Below are 23464 nucleotides of genomic sequence, written 5' to 3' on the forward strand. Positions count from 1 at the left end.
TGATTCTTTGAAGTGGGTTCACACAATTCTGAATCTACAGGGGAGGAAGAAGCGTTCAGTTGCTTTGCAATTAGTAGTTTAAAAAAAATGATTCTCAATGCAGGAGGATGCATTTTAAAATGATTTCAGCTGATTTCACTCGTATTTCCATTGAAGTTTTGGAGTTTATTGAAAAAAAATTTATTGATTTTGGGGCCTATTTTGAAGGGATCTTAATTCTGGTAACAGTGGTGTGTTGTAGATATTTCACTGAAAATAACACGTCACTAGAAAAAAAGACCTGTCAATCCGAAGCGGATAAAAATTGAAGTTTTTGTTCGATAATTATGTCCTTAAAACTTTTTTTTTTGTCCCAAGAACATTAATTCCATCATTTCGCCCTTAGGAATTTCAATACAGTCCAGACTCGATTATCGGAAGCCCCGATTATCCGAAGTTTTGGATATCCGGAGGTTTGTATGGTACTTAAGATCTTTAGAACTTTACCGGAAACACGTGTACTTTTAATTTTTCATTTTTTTTTAGACAGTGTCGAATTTTCCATACAAACTTTGGAAAAAAAATCCTTTGGTATGTGCACGTGTTTTCGGAGACCTCAAAGTTTCGAGTTGAGCCTGCGCAGTCTTTTTTTTGTAGGTCATTGTAATCGAGTCATGACAAAAAAAAACTTTTTCGTTTTTTATCAAATTATATTTCTTTTAACATAAAATTCGTGTTCTGTGATTCGATTATCCGAAATGAAGTTTTTCCGAGTCCTTCGAAAAAATAAGTCTTGGCTGTAATGGATGGATGATTCTGATCATATGCTCTATGTTGAGGCATTCACCTTATTTGAGGGGTTACATAAATGTTGAAAAAACTTGTATGGGTTGGTATGAGCCAATTTTAGAATATTGTGCAAATCTTTTTGAAGGGAAAATAGGTCAAAAACTGATTGAGATATAAAAATTTGAAGTCGGATGATTTTTGTTTTTTTTTTTTTTATTTGATAATTTAACAAGTAATTTACCCTTTAAGGGGTAAAAAGGGGTATTTTTCAAATTATTGATTACGATGTTATGGTGCCTCGGTTTGGTTCCCGTTCATATCTTCCTGGGTATTCTGTGTTTCGTTTTTTTAGTTACTTTTTAGTTTAAATTTTTCACATTTACCCTATCTGACCCATACACTGGTTTCCATGCGGTTTCAACACCGCACAATTTTCATGAAATATATTTACACTCATGACAACCGCATCCAATGAACGTCGCTTTTGCTCGGTGCTTTTTGCTCAATTGCCCGAGGCGCATACACCTGAAAAGCTGCTGTTTTAATTAATAATGGATGGTTCCCATTATATTCAATTTTGGAGAACTTTCTCCTCGTCCCAGGGCATCTTTTGAGGCGTCAGCACCAGCAGCAGCAGTATGCTGGCCCCTCGGAAATTTTTGTGTGTTTTTCTGCTTTCATTTTGCTGAGCTTGCAGAAATAAATCATATTTTACGATTAAATGTGTTGTATTATTAAGTGAGCCTCCCCTCATTGTTTCGTTGAAAATACTAATTGATTCTCGCCAGTAAATGCATTTATTTTATTTTGCTGAGAATTGATTTTATTGTTTGAATTTTTAAATCAAATAAATGTCACAAGTGCAATTATTCGAACTTCGGAGTCAAGTTTTCCCCACCTAGTTATTACAGGTAAAATCGCTTTCAACAATCAAAAGACTCGTTAAAGCGTCACTATTGAGTGTAAGTTAAATTAACTACCTTGGTCGGTAAAACCAAAAAAATATACCTGCCATAAACTTCATATCGTACGCCCACTACCAGAACGAGAGCTGAGATGACTTTATTGCACCCAAGTATTTCGGGTAGTGTGTTGCGGCAAAAGATTGTAGCTTAACTAAATTACCTTTTCTGTCCACTGCGGTTGACTAGGAAAGCCAGGACAATAGGCTCGATAATGATGCAGACGATAATAGCTTTCAGATATTCAGAGGAAGGCAGAAATTCTTCAGGCGGAAAATTTGTTCGGTTGAAATATTAGCTTAATTGGTAGGATGCGACTAATCCGCAAAAGTTAAAGTCAATTGCACTATATGCCAAGTTAGAGTTCTACGAGCATACGGTAGGCGTTAATCTACAATTCGAAGATTTATTGCGACGAAATATATGTCCAGGAATAATTTAAACAAACTCAACTTGAAAAAGCTGAATCTGAAAAACACATCGTACCGCCTCTATTGATTTTGAAGATATCTTGAACACATTTTCAATACCAGGTGATGTTGATCTTGAATATATGAGTTCAGGACGAGCACTACACGGAGAAAAAAGCGTTCCGAAAATCGTGAACAAATGTGCACGTTTTTGCGTAAAATATTTGTTCATGTAATCGTGAACTCGTGCACGATTGTGTGAACAAAAAACTACGTTTTCATGAACAAAAGTGATAAAAATCATGAACTAAAGTTCACGATTGTAAAGAAGCGTTACGTTACGTTTTTAAACATAATAATTGAAGAAATACCGAATCGAAGAAGCCTGGAATATTTGAAGATTGAAGACAATCTAAGTTACCTTTTAACAATTTGATAAACGAAATACATTCTGGACTGAACATTCAAACTGAACAGTCGCATTTTAACTACACTCTACTAAATTTCATGGTGTTAAGTTTGAATATAATGACCGTAAATGGGTTGATTTAATTCTTTTTGGTCTTTAAAAATAGAGGCAATCCCTAAGCCGCCGTCACAGTAAGTTACGGCTTCTTACCAAAATTATTAGTTAAAAACTGATATGCTTAAAACTTTTAAATAACATTTTTTATAAGATCCAAATCCTTTTTTTCACATTTAAAAAGTGTTCTTCAAATCGTGAACACATTCCCACGTTTTCCCCTGAAATCGTGAACAGTGTTCATGATTTCGATAACAAGCCAAGTGTTATGCTGCTGGCGTTACGATTTTTCGTGAACACCTGTTCACGATTTGCTTATTGTTCATGGAAATTGTTCATGGTACGTTTTCATACCGTGGAATATCACCTTGTTCCAGATTTCGTGGCACATTGTTCACGATTTTCGGAACGCTTTTTTCTCCGTGTAGAGAGCTTATAAGCAATTTGACAGCTTGAAATAGGGTATGTGTCCCTATTTTGGGCCTACTAAGAGGAGGGCACTTTTTATTTGATGTATTCTCAAAGGCTGCTGTAGCCAGCCTTGCTTGTATAACATGAATAAGTTTTTTTAATGCTTATGCTCTTACTTAATCACATTTTTGACGAAAATACTTTATAGTTCTTTATAAGCCCGAGAAACTAAAACAATTTTGTCTCTATTTAGGGGATATTGCTTCTAGCATACGACCAATTTTGTGCATATTTTCGGGGGGGATGGAAACCTTATTCCGACCAAAGCAAACTGACAACACACGACATTAGCACGGTTGTCAAATGAGAGCCCACAACAAAAACACTAGCTGTCAAATGGTAGCCCATAACAAATCATTGTTTGGGTTTTTGATTTTCAAATTTTCCGCAATTTAAACGATAAATTCCTGAAAAAACACGTGAATTGTGTTCCTGATTTTTCTGTTTATCTTTTTTTACTTTTTTTCTTTTGGTCGACAAAACAGCCCAGTTAACTCAATCGGAATTCTGAAACGGAATTCAATTCGAATCGTTTACGTTTTCCGTTTCAAACGCAACAACCGATTCCGTGTACGTACCGGTTATTGCGTTTGAAACGAAATACATAAACGATTCGAATTGAATTCCGTTTCGGAATTCCGATTGAGTTGACTGGGAGTGCGCCCGTACACTGAGAATCGGCATTACACATTTTTCAGTTTGCTTTTATAATTTGCATGGGACTTTTGAGTTCAACCAAGATAACACACTTCGTGTATCCATAGTAATATGTATAATACTGATTACCAGTGTTTGTTTGTTCGGTCTACTTTCTGATTGTTTGAAATTTCGAAGCACGTGGCGAACTTTTTGACGCACGGTTCAGCCCCAGTTCGTACAGTACAGCCGCACAAATTCGGTTGACAATCATGCTCAATCATTGTGATGTTTTAAGTCACAAATCAACATTAGAACGATTGATTTCACTTGCATTACGAGCATGATTTATATCATTTGTTTGGACATGATTTATATCATTCTTTGCGAGTTTTAAACATAATTAATCATTTGTAGCGTAGCCAAACAACAAGCCCGTTATATGCCAGAGAGACTGTAACTGGTGAAAAGCACACACACACTGTCACAATTTGTAGAAGTGTCAAATGTACTGAATATAGAGCCGCTCTTCGAAATGGATGAAGTAACTTTAACCAGTTATTTTATTATTTTGGTGCCAGTTTAGTGATTGTTTTTGCAACGGGATTGTGCAAAAACAAACAAAAATATTGACGGTGATTGGAGATTTTGGAGACGGCTCTCATTCGTGTGCTGAGCGATTTTTTTTTTTTTTTTAATTTATATTTATTCAAATTTCTTTTCCATGTACATTCATTCAGTTAAAATATTATTGAGTGTCCAATCACAAACGATGACTTTTCACCTCAATTTTAAATACTAGCAACTTTCATTTATTCATGAAATATTGTAGCTTTCGCTATTCAGTGATTTCAAATGTAGGAGGTCCTACATGTACAAAAGGGAAAAGGGATACCTTAAAACTAACTTATAAACTATATAAAGAACGGATCAATGCAGCTGAAGACTGCAATGATTTTTGTCGAAATGCATCAATTATCTTATTGGACATAACATCCAAAGTGTCAACTTCGGCTAATTGATGAAGTTCACTGGTGCTGAACCAGGAGGAAGTTTCAGAATCATTTTCAGAATTTTGTTCTGAATCCTCTGAAGTTTTTTCTTCCTGGTTAAGCAACAGCTTGTCCAGATCGGCACAGCATAAAGCATGGCAGGTCTGAAAATTTGTTTATAAATTAACAGTTTATTCTTGAGACAAAGTCTAGAATTCCTGTTTATAAGTGGATACAAACATTTAATATATTTGTTACATTTAACCTGGATACTTTCAATGTGATCCTTGTAAGTAAGGTTTTGTCAAAACCAAGTCCAAGATATTTCACTTGATCCTCCCACTTTAAATTTACCTCATTCATCTTTATAATGTGATGACTTTTTGGTTTAAGAAAATCAGCCCTTGGTTTGTGAGGGAAAATAATAAGTTGAGTTTTGCAGCATTTGGAGTAATTTTCCATTCTTTCAAATAAGAATTGAAAATATCCAAGCTTTTTGTAATCTTCTTGTGATGACACGAAGGCTTCTGCCTTTGGCGGAGATGCTTGTGTCATCAGCAAAAGTGATTTCTGACATCCTGGGGCAAATCAGGCAAGTCAGAAGTAAAAATATTGTATAAAATTGGACCCAAAATGCTTCCTTGAGGGACGCCAGCACGTACAGGTAGTTGATCAGATTTGCTATTCTGATAACATACCTGCAGAGTACGATCCGTCAAATAATTTTGAATAATTTTCACGATATAAATCGGAAAATTAAACCTTTTCAATTTCGCAATCAAACCTTTATGCCAAACACTGTCAAATGCTTTTTCTATGTCTAGAAGAGCAGCGCCAGTAGAATAGCCCTCAGATTTGTTGCTTCGAATTAAATTTGAAACTCTCAACAACTGATGAGTAGTTGAATGCCCAAGGCGAAATCCAAACTGCTCATCAGCGAAAATTGAATTTTCATTAATGTGCGTCATCATTCTATTAAGAATTATTCTTTCGAATAATTTACTAATAGATGAAAGCAAACTAATGGGCCGATAGCTTGAGGCTTCAGCAGGATTTTTATCCGGTTTCAAAATCGGAATTACTTTGGCATTTTTCCAACTACTGGGAAAATATGCCAAATCAAAACATTTGTTGAAAATTTTGACCAAGCAACTTAAAGTTGCTTCTGGTAATTTTTTAATTAAAATGTAAAAAATGCCATCCTCACCAGGGGCTTTCATATTTTTAAATTTTTTGATAATAGATTTTATTTCATTCAGATCCGTATTAAAAACTTCATCTGATGAAAATTCTTGTTCAACAATATTCTGAAATTCTATTGAAATTTGATTTTCAATAGGACTCAAAACATTCAAGTTGAAATTATGAGCACTCTCAAACTGCTGAGCAAGTTTTTGAGCTTTTTCCCCATTAGTTAATAGAATATTATCACCATCTTTTAAAGAAGGGATGGGTTTTGAGGTTTCTTAAGAACCTTTGAAAGTTTCCAAAAGGTTTGGAATAAGGTTTAATTTGTTCGACATCTCTTGCGAACTTTTCATTTCGCAGGAGAGTGAATCTGTGGTCAATAACCTTTTGCAAATCTTTTGAATTCGCTTCAGTGCAGGATCACGAGAACGTTGATACTGTCTTCGGCGAACATTTTTCAGACGAATCAGAAGCTGAAGATCGTCATCAATAATGGGAGAATCAAATTTGACTTGGACTTTAGGAATAGCAATATTCCTAGCATCCAAAATTGCATTAGTTAAAGATTCCAAGGCTGAATCAATATCAGCTTTGGTTTCTAAAACAAAATCATGATTTAAATTATTCTCAATATGATGCTGATACCTGTCCCAATTAGCTTTGTGGTAATTAAACACAGAACTATTGGGTCTGGTAACTGCTTCATGAGAAAGTGAAAAAGTTACTGGAAGGTGATCAGAATCAAAATCAGCATGAGTCACTAAAGGACCACAATACTGACTTTGATTTGTCAACACCAAATCAATTGTTGATGGATTTCTAACAGAAGAAAAGCAAGTTGGCCCATTCGGGTATAAAACCGAATAAAGACCAGAAGTGCAATCTCTGAATAGAATTTTACCATTGGAATTTACTTTAATTATTCCAAGATTGGTGTTTGGCATTAAAATCACCGATGATCAAAAATCGAGATCTATGCCGAGTAAGTTTATTCAAATCCCCTTTGAAATAATTTTTATTTTCCCCAGTGCATTGGAATGGCAAATATGCAGCTGCAATCATAATTTTCCCAAAAGAAGTTTCAAGTTCAATGCCCAAACTTTCAATAACTTTTAACTTAAAGTCACGTAACGTGCTATAAGTCATACTACGGTGGATAACTATTGCAACTCCACCGCCATTTCGATTCATTCGGTTATTAGTTATAACTTTATAATCTGGATCACTTTTCAAATAAGTGCCAGTTTTTAAAAATGTTTCGGTTATAACAGCAACATGCACGTTATGAACTCGTAAAAGTTGAAAAATTCATTTTCTTTCGCTTTTAAAGAGCGAGCATTAAAATTCATAATATTGATGGAATTACTTAGATCCATGATTAAACTTCAGGGTAAGAACAACATCATTCGCAAATTTTAATCCAATCTGGATTGCTTCCATCATGGATGTAGCATTACTCATTGTTTGAATCAAACCAAACAGTGAGTTTTGCAAAAAGTCATTTTTCAAACGTAACATCGCCGAGATCAGAAGATCCCAAAGCGTTGCCAGCAGAAAAATTTTCAAATGAGATTTGAGGTACCTGCCCAATTTCAGAAAGATTGGTAGAGGATTTAAAATTCGTGGATGAACCCGAAACGACGTTAGCATAAGAAATGCCATTGTTGTTACCTAACTTTTCCACGGTAGGGGTATTTCTAGAATTGTTCGAGTGAGACAGCACGAACGTTTGATTTAAAGATGCAGGTACAACCTGACTTTGAGAAAATTTCGGTTTGGATTTCGGCTGATGCTTAGCACGAGAATCCAAAACCTTTTTCTGATGGGGCAATCCCAGAAATTTGATTTGTGATTTCCACCACAATTTGCACATTTAAATTGGGTGACTTCTTTCACGGGACAATTGTCCTTGTCGTGAGAAGAATCCCCGCAAACCATGCATTTTGGAACCATGGCGCAATGATCAGTACCGTGACCGAATGCCTGGCAACGCCGGCACTGGGTCAGATTCTGGCCATTACCGCCATGTTTCTTAAAATGCTCCCACTTTACCCGTACATGGAACAAAAACTGAACTTTGTCCAAAAGTTTCAAATTGTTGATTTCATTTCTGTTGAAATGAATCAGATAAAATTGTGAAGTCAAACCAAAGCGAGAAATATTCCCGTTTGATTTTTTCTTCATTGGTATTACTTGGGATGGGGCAAAGCCAAGCAACACCTTAAGTTCGTTTTTGATCTCATCCACCGACAAGTCGTTGGAGAGACCTTTCAAGACCGCCTTGAATGGCCGAGCATTCTTGGTCTCATACGTGTAGAAATTGTGTTTGTGGTTTTCAAATAACCAACAAAAGTTTGGTGATCTTGTAAAGATTCCGTCAACAAGCGACATTCTCCTCTTCGACCAAGCTGGAACGAAACCTTCAAATTGCAAGTTTCCTTGCAATTCTTCAGTTGCGTTCGAAAGCTGGCCAAATCGGAGACGGAAGTCACAACAATTGGCGGAGCCTTTACTCGTTTCTCGACGGCAGAAGGCTCAGTACGAGAAGAAGGTTCTTGTCATCAGTTTCGGATAAAACACCGAAACTGTTTGTCAATGGAATTGGAGGATTGACCTCACATTCAGAATCAGAATCAGACCTCAGAAGAGGCTGTTTTCTTTTTCTGTTTCCGTTAGCCGGTTTAGCGTTCAAACGCTTCACCGACGTAACGACCAAATCTTCAGAAGATTTGCGTTTACCTTTGTTTTGACGCATTTTGCAAGCAAAGTTCTCTTAAAAAGATGGCTTCGTTTGTAAAATACAACAAAATTTCAGGCGGGGTTAGTCTTGAAAAGACTGTTTAGAATTTTGGAAAATAACTCAGGTAGTCTTTAAAAAGACTGTGAATTTTGTTTTGAAAAAACTCTGAGCATAGGTAGTAAAAAATACCGCAGCTCTAGTGTCCGTTCACCACGAAGGTTCGCAAGACACTGTGTGCTGAGCGATGAAAGCCGTGACGCTGAGTGTCAACAAGCGGTAAGCAAAAATGGTGAAAATTTGCGACCTAATGGGCAACTAGCGATTTGCCAAGAAAAAAAATTAAGAGTGCTATTTTTATTGCTTTATTTCTAATTTAGGAGGAAAAAGTGAATTATTCTTGCCCACCAAAATGAAGATAATGACTGCATGTATCATTATCAAGTGACAGATTCCTGCTCGATTTGGTGAAATGCACAATTTCGTTTAATTAAATTTGGTAGACCCAAAAAAGGTACTAGGCCCAAAATAGGGACAAATATCCTATTTTGCAAATTTTCTAGGTTAAGATATATTTATTTTTCTAATTTGTACACGTTTATAATTCAATTCCACAAAACTTGTGCCACTTAACATTGTTTTAATCAAAATCTGACTTTTTGAAGCTGCCTGTGGAGACGCGCAGTCCTGTTTTTTCGTGTTAATATTCATTTCTTTTTTGTGTCGCTGTTCGTGGAGCTTTGTGATCGTGTTAGAGTCTTGCATGCATTCTTTATTCGCTAATATTAGTAGAATCGCTGCTTTAGGTTCCCAAAGTTTGAAAGAGAATAAATATGCCATATTGACTACGGGCGCGTTTTGTCATTAATTTGTGTATTGCATATTGCGAGATAAAATCAAGTTTCTCCATCGCTGTGAGTGATAGGAGATTTTTTTTGGACTATTTTTGATCACCGTTATTTTTATGATTACGGGTTTTGATTGATATTTTTCGGTGATTAATAAATGCTGCGTTTAATTTGTTTACGTTTCGGCCTACTCGTTTTTTTCGGCCATCCTCAGAACTGTAAAAATTTTATTACAAAAAACACATAGTCATTACATTCTTCGTCAAAATTTAACACAAAAAACCACTTACACAAATCTACGACTGTTCCCTACCACTAGTCGAACTCTTCTGACGTGTACGTTCTTTACCTACGTCTGATTTAACCCCACACCCTCGATCGACGACGCTACACTTGTGTTAGTGTGGGCTGCAAACCGTAAGTCCCGCAGTTTGTTTACAACCCCAGTGTAGACGTTGGACATCGCTGTGGATTCTCTCTGGAGATTCACCGTGCTCCCTTCTCTCAGCTTGATGTGTACCATTTCGGCCGCCTTTCTGTTTCGCTCTTTCTCCACTCTTTCTAAAATCTTCGTGTTGGCATAATCGAACTGGTGGCCGCGTTCGATCGCGTGTTGGGTGAGTCCCGTCCCTCCCGTGTTGAGTCGTACGGAACTTTGGTGTTGGCTCAACCGTTTCTCGAGGTACTGTGATGTTTGGCCAATGTACTCCATCCCACAGGCGCCGCAGGGGACGCTGTACACCACGTTTTGCTGTCGCATTTTTGGGATTTTATCCTTCAATTTGGTAAAAACGGCCTCCCTCACCTTGTCCATCGGCTTGAACGCTGCAACGATTCCATGCTTTCTCAGCACCTTGCCGATCTTCTCGCTCAGGTGCGGGATGTATGGGAGAGACGCAAACTTCTCTCCTGGCTCCAATCCTCTCGCCACGTGGTCTAGCGAGTTGTACAGCGCGTCCACTCGTTCTCTCTGCAGCTGTTTGACGAAACACGTGGGGTAGTTGTTGGCACGGAGGATGTCATGCACAGTGCTCAGGCTTTTCTCACGGTGCTCGACGTCCGAGAGCTTTAGCGCGCGGTCAAGAAGAGCAATCACCGTGTTCTTTTTGTGCGCGTATGGACTTTCTGAGTTGAAGTCCAGGTAGCGCCCGGTTTTTTGTTTTGGGAACCATGACTTGGAAATTTTTTCACCACTTCTTTCCAGAGTCAGGTCCAGAAAACGCAATTTCTTTTCGTTCTCCTTTTCCACAGTGAACTTCAAGCTACTGTGAAAACTATTGAACACCTGCATTACCTCATCTATCTCCTCCTCTCTCCCCACCACCAAGCAATCATCAACATACCGTTTGTAGAGTGCGAGAGTGATGTTCTTCTCCTTCAGCTTCGCGATTCCCTCTCTCTCCAATTTCTCCAGTACTACGCTCGAACCCACTGGTGAGAGCGGGGAGCCCATGGGGACACCAAAACATTGCGTGTACAGTTGTTGTTCGTACTGGAAAAACGATGATCGTAGGACAATTTCTAGCGCTGTCTTAAAACTGCCCCACGGGATGGTTGTGTACCTCCGTACCTCGTTCCACCTCTCCTGCACGCCGTCCACGATCTTGTCTACCGGGACGTTTGTGTACAGCGAAACGACATCTAGGGAGTACATGACATAGCCTTCTGGAACGCGAAACTTCGCGATCTCCTCAGCGAATTCGAAGCTGTTTCTGACGTGATATTCTGTTTTCCCGACGATGTTGTTGAGAATACCAGTCAAAAACTTCGCCATCGCATAGGTGACCGAACCGATTGTGGAGACTACCGGCCTCAGAGGGCGGCCCACCTTGTGGATTTTGGGGAGGCCATAGATTCTTGGCGTTGAGCAGCACATTGGGATAAACAATTTCTTTCTCGTTTTCTCATCGATGTGTCCTTCGTTCCCCCATTCTTCCACAAGCTTGTTTAGACCTTCGCGCGTTTTGGTGGTTGGGTTCGCGCGGGTACGTTTGTATGTGGTGGTGTCATTTACAAGCTGTTGCATTTTTTCCTTGTACTCCTTGGCAGCAATCACCACTGTTTTGTTGCCCTTGTCCGCCTTGGTGATGTAAACATCCTGCTGCTTTTTGACTGGTATTCTCAACAACATCGTCGGGAAAACAGAATATCACGTCAGAAACAGCTTCGAATTCGCTGAGGAGATCGCGAAGTTTCGCGTTCCAGAAGGCTATGTCATGTACTCCCTAGATGTCGTTTCGCTGTACACAAACGTCCCGGTAGACAAGATCGTGGACGGCGTGCAGGAGAGGTGGAACGAGGTACGGAGGTACACAACCATCCCGTGGGGCAGTTTTAAGACAGCGCTAGAAATTGTCCTACGATCATCGTTTTTCCAGTACGAACAACAACTGTACACGCAATGTTTTGGTGTCCCCATGGGCTCCCGCTCTCACCAGTGGGTTCGAGCGTAGTACTGGAGAAATTGGAGAGAGAGGGAATCGCGAAGCTGAAGGAGAAGAACATCACTCTCGCACTCTACAAACGGTATGTTGATGATTGCTTGGTGGTGGGGAGAGAGGAGGAGATAGATGAGGTAATGCAGGTGTTCAATAGTTTTCACAGTAGCTTGAAGTTCACTGTGGAAAAGGAGAACGAAAAGAAATTGCGTTTTCTGGACCTGACTCTGGAAAGAAGTGGTGAAAAATTTCAAGTCATGGTTCCCAAAACAAAACCGGGCGCTACCTGGACTTCAACTCAGAAAGTCCATACGCGCACAAAAAGAACACGGTGATTGCTCTTCTTGACCGCGCGCTAAAGGACGTCGAGCACCGTGAGAAAAGCCTGAGCACTGTGCATGACATCCTCCGTGCCAACAACTACCCCACGTGTTTCGTCAAACAGCTGCAGAGAGAACGAGTGGACGCGCTGTACAACTCGCTAGACCACGTGGCGAGAGGATTGGAGCCAGGAGAGAAGTTTGCGTCTCTCCCGTACATCCCGCACCTGAGCGAGAAGATCGGCAAGGTGCTGAGGAAGCATGGAATCGTTGCAGCGTTCAAGCCGATGGACAAGGTGAGGGAGGCCGTTTTTACCAAATTGAAGGATAAAATCCCAAAAATGCGACAGCAAAACGTGGTGTACAGCGTCCCCTGCGGCGCCTGTGGGATGGAGTACATTGGCCAAACATCACAGTACTCGAGAAACGGTTGTTCCGTACGACTCAACACGGGAGGGACGGGACTCACCCAACACGCGATCGAACGCGGCCACCAGTTCGATTATGCCAACACGAAGATTTTAGAAAGAGTGGAGAAAGAGCGAAACAGAAAGGCGGCCGAAATGGTACACATCAAGCTGAGAGAAGGGAGCACGGTGAATCTCCAGAGAGAATCCACAGCGATGTCCAACGTCTACACTGGGGTTGTAAACAAACTGCGGGACTTACGGTTTGCAGCCCACACTAACACAAGTGTAGCGTCGTCGATCGAGGGGGGGTGTGGGGTTAAATCAGACGTAGGTAAAGAACGTACACGTCAGAAGAGTTCGACTAGTGGTAGGGAACAGTCGTAGATTTGTGTAAGTGGTTTTTTGTGTTAAATTTTGACGAAGAATGTAATGACTATGTGTTTTTTGTAATAAAATTTTTACAGTTCTGAGGATGGCCGAAAAAAACGAGTAGGCCGAAACGTAAACAAATTAAACGCAGCATTTATTAATCACCGAAAAATATCAATCAAAACCCGTAATCAGTGATAGGAGATAATAGTACAGATTGTCTAGGGGAAACAGATTGGCCAATGTTTGACAGATCCAAACGCGCTGGACACCAACTGGCAAAACTGGCAGTGTTGCAAAGGGCAAAACATACGTTGTCAATGCCGATTCATTTTGCATCGACCAATCTGTTTCCCTTAGACAATCTGTAGATTATAGCCGCCCAAATACCGCGGTGTAAAAATAAGCAAGTTAAACTGAAATTCTACGTTGATTTGGTTGTCAAATTGGCTTGTTTTGAAAATTTTCCATAAAGTCAGCTGAAAACTCATGGCAACTTTTGACAACAGCCAACAATTTGTTCAGCGGTTGTCATGTGGCACCATTTTCCTGCAGTCGTATTAACGCGCGTAAAATTCTTCGCAGTGATATCCCTCCCTATCGTGCTGATCAATACCGACGCCGGCCACGACCAGAGGTAAGACACGGGGAAGTGGATGGGAATGTTAGCCGATACTTGAGTGATGGGACCGCTAAATCGGCTGCGTCTCCGACAAAGTATCACATGAGTTTTGAGGGGTTAGTAAGATGGGTATGAGGTCAGGATTCACTGTGATAGGTGATGCGGCCATAAGCAATTTGTTTATCGGTTGAAATTCTAAAAATCTTAGGCAGCCGGCTGCGGAAAGATAGCTATTTAGAGATTTAAATATAGTATTAATTCGACCGCGATTGTCCAGATATTCTCCGTCGGCGTGCCTTCCGGTCAACGGTGATGTAGGAAGGGCTTCATTCATTAAGATGATTTTATATCAACATATTCGTCGAGGTGCCTTCCGATCATCGATGATATGGAAAGGACTTAATCCAGCAATACGACTTGCTTGTGAGCATGAGCATGAGCAGCATGAGCATGGTTGACTGCCAATGAGCTGCTACTCCGTTATTGACGGATCAGCTGAAGTTACACAATGAACCAACAGATGATTAGTGGGAGCTAATCATCCTCACTGTATAACCCCTGAAGATCTCTGCTTCAAGTCAATACCGGCGCCCCCCCCCAAGGAGATGCAGTTCAACAAAGGTAGGAATGTTAGTCCGATAGTTGAAGTTGCAGACTCATCAGACACAGAGTTTGTCGCTCTATACCTGTTGACACCGCATGAGACCGTTGAATCCACAGCATCTCCTTCAAGCATCACGGGAAGTGGGGGAATTGTGTTAGTAGGGGAAGGAAAGGGAAGGTCAGGATTCATCTTGGTAGATGATATGCCAGCAATACGACTTGCTTGTCTCAAAAAACAAAAATCGGATCGTTTCTATCGAAAACTATATAAAGAGAACCAAAAAACTTATCGGCCAACAAACGCGCGAACTAAAAAAATGAAAAAAGAAGAAGAAGAAGAAAACCAATCACCCCATGCACTCGAGAGATGGAAAATAACACGAAAAAACAGGACTGCACGTCCCCACAGGTACCGCACTACTCGATGTAATTTAACTCAGTGACATTACACCATAATATTGGTAAAAATACACATTTTCAGAGGTAAAATTACACATTTTTTTACATAAAAGATGTACCCTTTCCAGATGTAATATCACAATGATTTTTCTTTGTGTAGCGCAGCCAATCTTTCGAAGGGATCCTTTTCTTGTCATTTATTAACATTTGTAGTGCACCATTGCATTAGAATACTTTTCAGGATCGAGTTTTACAGCTTTGGTATGTTCTACAAAGTTATAAAGCATTAAATTTTCAATAAGAATCTTACTTTTGGGAATATTTGGATGGAAGTAGCGCACCGTGGGTAAATGATGACCGATTTTGCTCATATTTGGCCCAGAGTCCAAAAATAGGTCAGAAACAATATTCAGCTTGTGGAGCGAGGTTTTGAAAAAAGCCTCACATTCTGGGTACCTAGTGAGGACACACCACCATACGCTCTGAGATTTGGTTTATTCGTTGGGAGCACAAGATAAGAAAGGTTTGGTACTCCGGGATCCTCTGGGATGGGACATTTTATTTCCTCGAATGACCTGGACACTATTTGCCGTGGCTATAGCGCCACAACTCGCTCTCTGTAACAGTATTCTTAATTCCAGTTCAAGCTCACTAAGTCTTCATGGCCTAGTGGTTAACATTTTTTCTTACCAATCCAAAAGAGGGGGAATTGAACCTTGCCTAGAGCGACTTTGATTTTTCGTTCAAATATTTATCATTTCAAATTTCTGTGTTCTTAACCTTTTCGTTGGGAGCAGATGGGAATCGAACCCAGAACCATTCGCTTACCCTTGCTTTGAGGATGAAACCCATGTCCTCTTAAAAAGATCCCGACTTTCAAATCCCTTTCTTGTCTCTGTTGCGTGTTGGAGATGGGAGCGACCGACAATGGACGGCTGTCATGTTGGTGAGAATCTGGTTCTGGTGGAATTGGTTCTATTCCCAATTATCGATTCTCAGGCAACTTGGGCCTAGACAATCATCACATCACATGACAAAATCCAGTCTGCAATTCGCTTAAATCACCGTCTCCTCGCGAAGCGAAGCAAAACGAACAGGTCAAGAAAAATTTCAAGTGGGCAGCAGTGGTTTCGAAAGCATGACAGAGAAAGTGTAGAAAAGTCTCATGAATTTGCTTCCTCTCTTTTGTTTTGCCATTTGTAAAGCTGTTTCTTGTCACCTTTTCCTTAGAAGGTGCGTACTGGAACTTTATAAAGCTTTAGAAAAACACCATAGGGACCATCCATAAACCACGTGGACACTTAAGGGGTATGGCGATTGTCCACGATGAAGCACGATGGAGATTTTTGTATGGACAATTGTCCACGATATTCAATCTTTTGAACACATTGGAAAATTCTTTCAAATATCTTTCTAACAATATATAGCATGACAGGTTTTTTTTTAAAAAGCCAGCCTTTTTACAATCTTCCGAAGTTTAGCTAAAATCGTGTTTTAGCATAACGTTTGAAGTACTTTTCTAAACATCATAATATTAACTAGGGTCTTGTGGGACCCCAAGACGGATCGAATGAGACCAAAACGGGTCAAATCGGTTCAGCCAATCCGGAGATAATCGGGTGCACGAACTTACAGACATACACACGCACAGACATTTGTTGATAAACGTGAAGGTGGGTCTACGAGGTCAAATGAAAAAGTTCACTTTTCGAGTGATTTTATAGCCTTTTCTCATTGAGATGAGGAAGGCAAAACAGATTTTTAAAAGTTTGAATGCTTAAATTTGGGCATTTAGTCTGGTTTTGCTGATTTAGATAATTTCTCGATGAAACATATTGGAAAATAACAATATAATTTTCATGTGTCCCGATTCGCCACAGATAACTTATGCTCGCAATGTACACAAAAACGAAACTGTATGTGTAGGGACCATTCGTGTTTTAAGAATCTCGAACCCCCCGTTCGTGGACAATTCTCCATACAAAAAAATCTCCATCGTGCTTCATCGTGGACAATCGCCATTACCCCCTTAAGGTGGTTTATAGATGGTCCCTTAGCTGTTTACCAAATCAACGCTGTAGTGCTATTTCTTCGCATGTCGCTTCATGACGTTCCGAGAAAAACGCGTATTAATGTTTTGTTTTGTTGACCATTCTATGCATTGTCCCGAAGTGGAATTTGGTTGCCGGAGACCCGAGTTACAATTAAAAATGTTAACGGTAGTCGGGCTTGTAAGGGTGTCAAACGCGTTCTGACCTGAAATCACTTTGGCCAAAAACATCAATTTTCAGGGCGTGTCAAAATAGCACGATCTGATTGAAACAACTTTCACACAAAGAGTTACAACAATGCACGGAGAATTTTTGGTTTTTATTAAATATCTCAGGATTGGAAAAGGTGAAATATTGTGAGCTGCACATATTGGCGTTCTTAACTCAATTTGGCCCAAAATGCACGTGCGAGAAGATAGCACGACAGCGACGAAATGTTGCCACCACATTTGATCCTCCAGAGCAAAACAAAGGCGTTTATCTTCATCACGACCAAAGAACACGAAAGTGAAGAAAGAAAAAAAATCAAGACGAAATTAAAGGATTTTTATTTTTGCGATTCCCAAACTTCCCAACCGTCGAACATTGCTTGGCCGTGGTGTGGCGTGATAAATTACCACTTGGCTGATTAATGCCGTTAATCAGCTCTCTCTCTCTTTGCAACAAAAGGGCACATGCTGGCCAGCCAAAAAGTTGTTGCCATAGCTTCTGGATGTTGCGGCTGTTGATGATGAATCGCAAAAGCTTGCACAATGACCTCAAATGCTAAGCTCTCGCGCTCTCTGTTGAGTGTGTTGTCTTGACGATGTTCGGCACGATTGTACTTTCCGAAGGTGGTTCCTGACGTGAAACAAACAAATTAGAAAGCTACTGCATTACGCTGGATCTCTGGAGAGGAGAGGCGTGTCAAAATACACGCACCAACGGTGATTTCAACCACATTCGATGCACATATATTCACACACACTAACATTTACATAAGTTGGAGGATTAATTTACGATTTTTAGAGGTCCTCATTCTTTGGTTCGTTAGCGCAAGAATGGCCACCGTTGCACCAAATAAATCTAGCTCCGGATCGCGAACAATAACGAACCGGTGATGGTGATGATGATGATGACCGACCAGACCCAACCACTGGGCTTTAAATTCCTGCGATGGTTCAGCCTTGGGTCCAGCGCAATGTAACACGTGGGGAGCAGTTGCTGGCATGTGTCCGGTAGCCATGCCGTGCGTATAAGCTCGCAAGTAGAATGAATTTGATCCCATTCAGGTGTGATTAGAGAGATGTGCCACGGTGGAAAATTGGAATGCAAGGCATTATAAAACACTTAAAATCATAATATTTTCCTGTTGGATGTCATAACTGATGGATAGGTGATTTGAACCGTGACTGAACAGGTTGGTTGATTAATAACGATCATTATCTTAAGGAACTTTTATTCGGTTTTTTGACACTCTGATCTCATCCTGCCACTTGCAACATAATTACATTGTTTTTTTAGTTGTATTAATAGTTTTGAGCAAATACACTTAAAAACAACAAATTGATCCAAAAACTACTTTTCATAACACTGCAATTGTTAATGGAGAATCGATTGATCGATTGAACAAACGATCCAAATAGTTATATTTCAAACATGTTTATGATGAGATGAGAGATTAAGAAAAATTTGCTTTCCCGAAAATAAGTTTGAATAAGTTCATTCAACACAATACAAAAGATTCAAAATTAACTAATTTGGAATGGTATTCAATTAGTTTGGATTCATCTGCTAATTTAAAAAAATGCATGGTTTTTGCAACGGTTCAACGGTAAATTCAGGTAGCTAATTGAGTGAGTACAGTAAGGGCTAAACCCATTGTCCAATAAAATCTCCATCCATCATCATCATTATTATTACGGTGACCTGTGTTGACACAACACCCCACTGTGAGGGTGATTGGCCTCATGGACAGGGAGGTTCTGCATGTCCGTCCGTCCGACCTTGCTTTGATCCGATTTTCTCCGAAGTAGCCCAGCAAACTGATCCCTTTTGCAGCGGAAGGGTCTACACGAGGATCGGTATAAATAGGCCACCGGATAATGAGAAACAATAGCGGAAAATTTACTAAACACATACACATTTTCGCATACCTTCAAGGACGACGGTTGGCTAAGCTTACCACCCAGAGGAAAGAGAGCTTAACTCGTTTGTAGCCTTGCGGCAAACACTTCGTGCCTGCTTCTTAGAAGTGATTATGATTTTAAAGTTTATTTTGTGAAACACTCTTCAGCATGAAATCAACTTGTTACGGGCATTTGTTCTGTGACTTTTTATCACTCCTCGACAAGCCAAGAAAAGAGATTCGATAGTCTGGACTTATGTAGGTTTATAGCAGAACAAACACACGGGGGGCGCCCACAACAGCATTAAAGTCGTCATACTGCCCCCTTCTCCCACGCCAAGGACTTATCCTTACTCAAGCGTCTAATCAACATGTAATCAAAATGTGTTACACTACAAGGGGCAAAGTGGAAAAAAGTCGACGTCAAAGGAAACCTCATGCGAGCGAGCGTTAACGCGATAATTCAATTGAACTAAACCTGATACCCTTCCCTGATGGACGGGCACGGGTTTACGGTCGACTCCCTCTCCCCCACGGCCTCCCAGGGAAGAACCGGTGCCGTGTCGTGACACCATCACCACCCCCGGGCCGACTGCTTGCTGACAGGTCACTTTTTCCACGTCAGTGACGCTTTTTGTATCGTTTTTATAGAGGAAAATCTTGAAATTATATTTTAGATACAACCAAATGCATAAAACAAACATTGTTAAGTTCTTTGTCGTGTTGGTCACGAGTAACATAACCACCAGTTCTATTTAAATTCCTTGGAACAGTTGAAAACACTTTTCGAAAGCTGAAATTGAAAGCTCGATAGGCCGGGAATTATAGAAATGAGAAATTCTCTATGAAATCGGTTTTTTTTAGAATTTTAATTTTTGTATTTTTTAATCCGACTGAAATTTTTTTTGGTGCCTTCGGTATGCCCAAAGAAGCCATTTTGCATCATTAGTTTGTCCATATTATTTTCCATACAGATTTGGCAGCTGTCCATACAAAAACGATGCATAGCGATGTTTGAAAACTCACAAATCTGTATCTTTTGAAGGAATTTTTTGATCGATTTGGTGCCTTCGGCAAAGTTGTAGGTATGGATACGGACTATACTGAAAAAAATGATACACGATATATTTTTTTGGTGATTTTTTATTTATTTTATTGTTTTTAAAACTAGATTTGCAAAAAAAAAAAACATTTTTTCTTTTTTTTGATATGTTTTAGAAGAGGACCGTATTGATTCAAAAATTCATACTTGGTCAAAGATTTTTGGCACAACCTGGAAATTTCTGAAAAGTTGGCATTTGATGTCCTCTAAAACATATCAAAAAATGAAAAAAAATAAAAACAGTGTTTTTTGCAAATCAAATTATAGTGATTAAAAGATAAATAAAAAATCACCAAACAATTTTAACCGTGTATCATAACATGCTGTTGATAAGGGAAACACCAATAGATCGTCGAAGCCTATGATCAGTAGTGCTGAAAGGATATTACGGTTCTGTTCAGCAACGGAGCGGCAACCATGGGTGGACTTTGCCGAAGACACCAACTAGATCAAAAAATTACTTCAAAAGATATAGATTTTTGAATTTTCATTCATCATTTCTTTCAGCTGACCATGCTGCCAAATTTGTATGGAAAATTATATGGACAAACTAATGATGCAAAATGGCTTCTTTGGGCATACCGAAGGTACCAAAAAGTTTCAGTCGGATTAAAAAATACAAAAAAAACGAATGACCGAAATCTGAGAGAACTGCTCAAATCTAGAGTAGAAATGTAATTAGTATGTTAATAACCAATATTGCAATTCGTTGCATGAACAACCACTATAAAAAAAATACTTTCAGCATTAATAGTATTCTGATAAACGGGTACAAATAAATATTTGTTGTACTTTAGTAGATTTACTCATAGTTAATTGTACCAGTTTCTTAATTATAGATTGCATTTTTGTTTTCAAAACAGCATTGGGCGTTAAGTAAACTAGCTTATTTAATAGTTCAGTTCATAAAAATCATAAATTAAAAATTGGAAAAAGAGGTTTTTTGGCATAAGCCGCAAAACGATATCAAGAACTCACGATGCTCGTTGACATGCAAATGCGTCCGTTGAACTGTGTTAGTTTGTTTATCCATCATTCCATCCTTCGTTTGCACAACAGCGAAAGCACGGACGTAAAGTAGGTATGTGGACAGAACCCTGCCGTAACAGTACTGTCCATCGTTTCGTCGTGTCCAAGGAACTCCAGTAACCGCACTTGTTAGTTGTCTTCCACTTGACAATTCTGCTACTGCTGTCGCCGAGGCCTAGGGAAAGGGAAACCTTTTCGATCGGTTCTATTTTATATCATTATTACATTAAACTCGTATTTAGGGCTTCTTTTCGCAAAAAGGTAGACTGAACTGACCTGAAACGGACTTTGGCTGATGGGCGCTGCTAGCTACAACTGAAGGAGAACGCGCTAACGACAGCTCAGTCAGACTAAGCATTTGGGGAGGCTAATTTTGCACAGGGGGAGGTATCGTCATGCAGCGTACTGAGGTGTGAACTGCATATCAATCCTAACTGAGCAATTCTCTACGAAATCGGTAATTTATTATTTATTTTATTTTTTGGATTTTTTAATCCAGCTGATTTTTTTTTTTGTGCCTTGGGAATTTTTTGATCGATTTGGTGTCTTTGGCAAAGTTGTAGGTATGGATAAAGACCACACTGAAAAAATGATAAAAGGTAAATAACATTTGGTGATTTTTTATTTTACTTTTTGTCACTAAAACTTTATTTGCAAAAAAATACTATTTTATTTTTTTTTCTTTTTTTTTCATATGTTTCAGGGGACATCAAATACCAGCTTTTCAGAAATTTCCAAAATGGACAAATAATCTTCGACCGAGTTTTTGAATTTTTGAATCAATACTAATTAAAAAAAAACGAAATATTGGTCGCAAAAAATTTTCAACTTCATATTTCGATGTGAAATTGAATTTGCAATCAAAAAGTACTTGATTCAAATTTTGATAAAGTGCGCCGTTTTCAAGTTTTAACCATTTTGAGGTAACTTTTTTGAAAATAGTTACAGTTATTCATTTTGAAAATAAGTGCTCATGTTTGCCCACTTCGGATTTTTTTGAAAGGCTGAGAAGATTCACTATATTTTACATCTTTGAACTTTGTTGATACGACCCTTAGTTGCTGAGATATTGCCATGCAAAGGTTTAAAAACAGGAAAATTGATGTTTTCCAAGTCTCACCCAAACAACCCACCATTTTCTCATGTCGACATTCATGAAATTTTCTGATCTTTTCGAAAATAATGTTTTTAAATTATTTGAATCAACCCCAACGTTTCAAAAGGCCCAAACATTCAATTTTGAAATGTTTGTCTTGATTACAAAATGAGTATTTTTTCGAAAAGATCAGAAAATTTCGCAAATGTTTCATATTTCAAATCAATCGATCAAAAAAAATCCATCAAAAGATACAGATTTTTGAATTTTCATACATCATTTGTATGGAACAGTATATGGACAAACTAATGATGCAAAATGGCTTCTTTGGGCATACCGAAGGCACCAAAAAAGTTTCAGTCGAATTGAAAAATGAAAACAAAATCGAATGATCGAAGTCCCAGAGAATTGCTTAACTTTGAAATTTTTCAGTGCAGTACATTTTAAGAACCTTAAGGACAACCATCCTGATATTTATAGCTTATCTCATTTACTGTTTATTTAAAATTCGACCAAAGTTCATGAAAATCAATGCGAAAAAAGTTCCGCTTATCTTTTCAGTACGCAATTATGTTTGGAAAAAAAAATTTCCAGCTTACGGTATGCTTACCTTGTACGGAAGTTGTAAACCATAGTTGCATGCGATAATTCGTGGGATTTTCTCACGAGAAGCTCCGAATAAACCAATTAAGTCGGTGAAAAATGTCATGCTTATCCCGCCAACACTCCCTAATATTAGGGACTCGTGTCGATCCACACCGCAGCAGCATATCTTAGACAATCCAATAATTTATCGTATCAGCCGGCACATATGAGGAGCATTCCAGGAGCCCATCATAACTTTAAACACGGCGACTGAGACACTTTGGGTGGCTCCTCCTGCATGTCAGGGGCATGCCAATATCACGACGTTCGGGGCCAAACAGTAGCACACATCGGAAGCTTATTGACTCCAGGATTAGAGCTTTATTAGCCCCCCCACCCGGTCGTGAGAGATAGCCTTAATCTGATTTTATGAACCACGAAAGCCCGAAAATGTTTTCGCCCTTTCGGCGCGGGTAAGATGCCAACACACGCTTCTTGGCAAGGTTCTCGATTGGTCCAACCATCACCCGGGGTCGTCTCCGGGTTGGCGTGGCCACCGTCAGACTGGCGTCGTCGACGACGGTGGAATCCCATTTTCAATGTCGTCGTCGTCACTAGACTTGGAGGGAGGATTCTTCCTTTTCTTGTTCGTCTTCCGAGCGAGCCAAAACTAATCCGAACCATCCACGGACCACGAATTGCATTGGTTCGTTCTGGGTGGATTTGAACCCATGGTCCCATGGAAAGAGGGGTCGTCTGTGGGTAAAGCATTTGGAGAGGTGAGGCAATCAAAGTTTC

At 39.4% G+C, this 23464-nt stretch overlaps 1 protein-coding gene across 1 annotated transcript; it reads right to left on the bottom strand.

Annotated features, from left to right (window-relative positions):
- Positions 1 to 9884: 9884 nt before the first annotated feature.
- On the bottom strand, positions 9885 to 11666 carry LOC119770403. Its single transcript, XM_038265214.1, has one exon. The coding sequence runs from the start codon at positions 11664 to 11666 to the stop codon at positions 9885 to 9887; it is 1782 nt and encodes a 593-aa protein (XP_038121142.1).
- Positions 11667 to 23464: the final 11798 nt, after the last annotated feature.

Source organism: Culex quinquefasciatus, chromosome 1 (genome assembly GCF_015732765.1).
Source record: "Culex quinquefasciatus strain JHB chromosome 1, VPISU_Cqui_1.0_pri_paternal, whole genome shotgun sequence".
Lineage (NCBI taxonomy): Eukaryota > Metazoa > Arthropoda > Insecta > Diptera > Culicidae > Culex > Culex quinquefasciatus.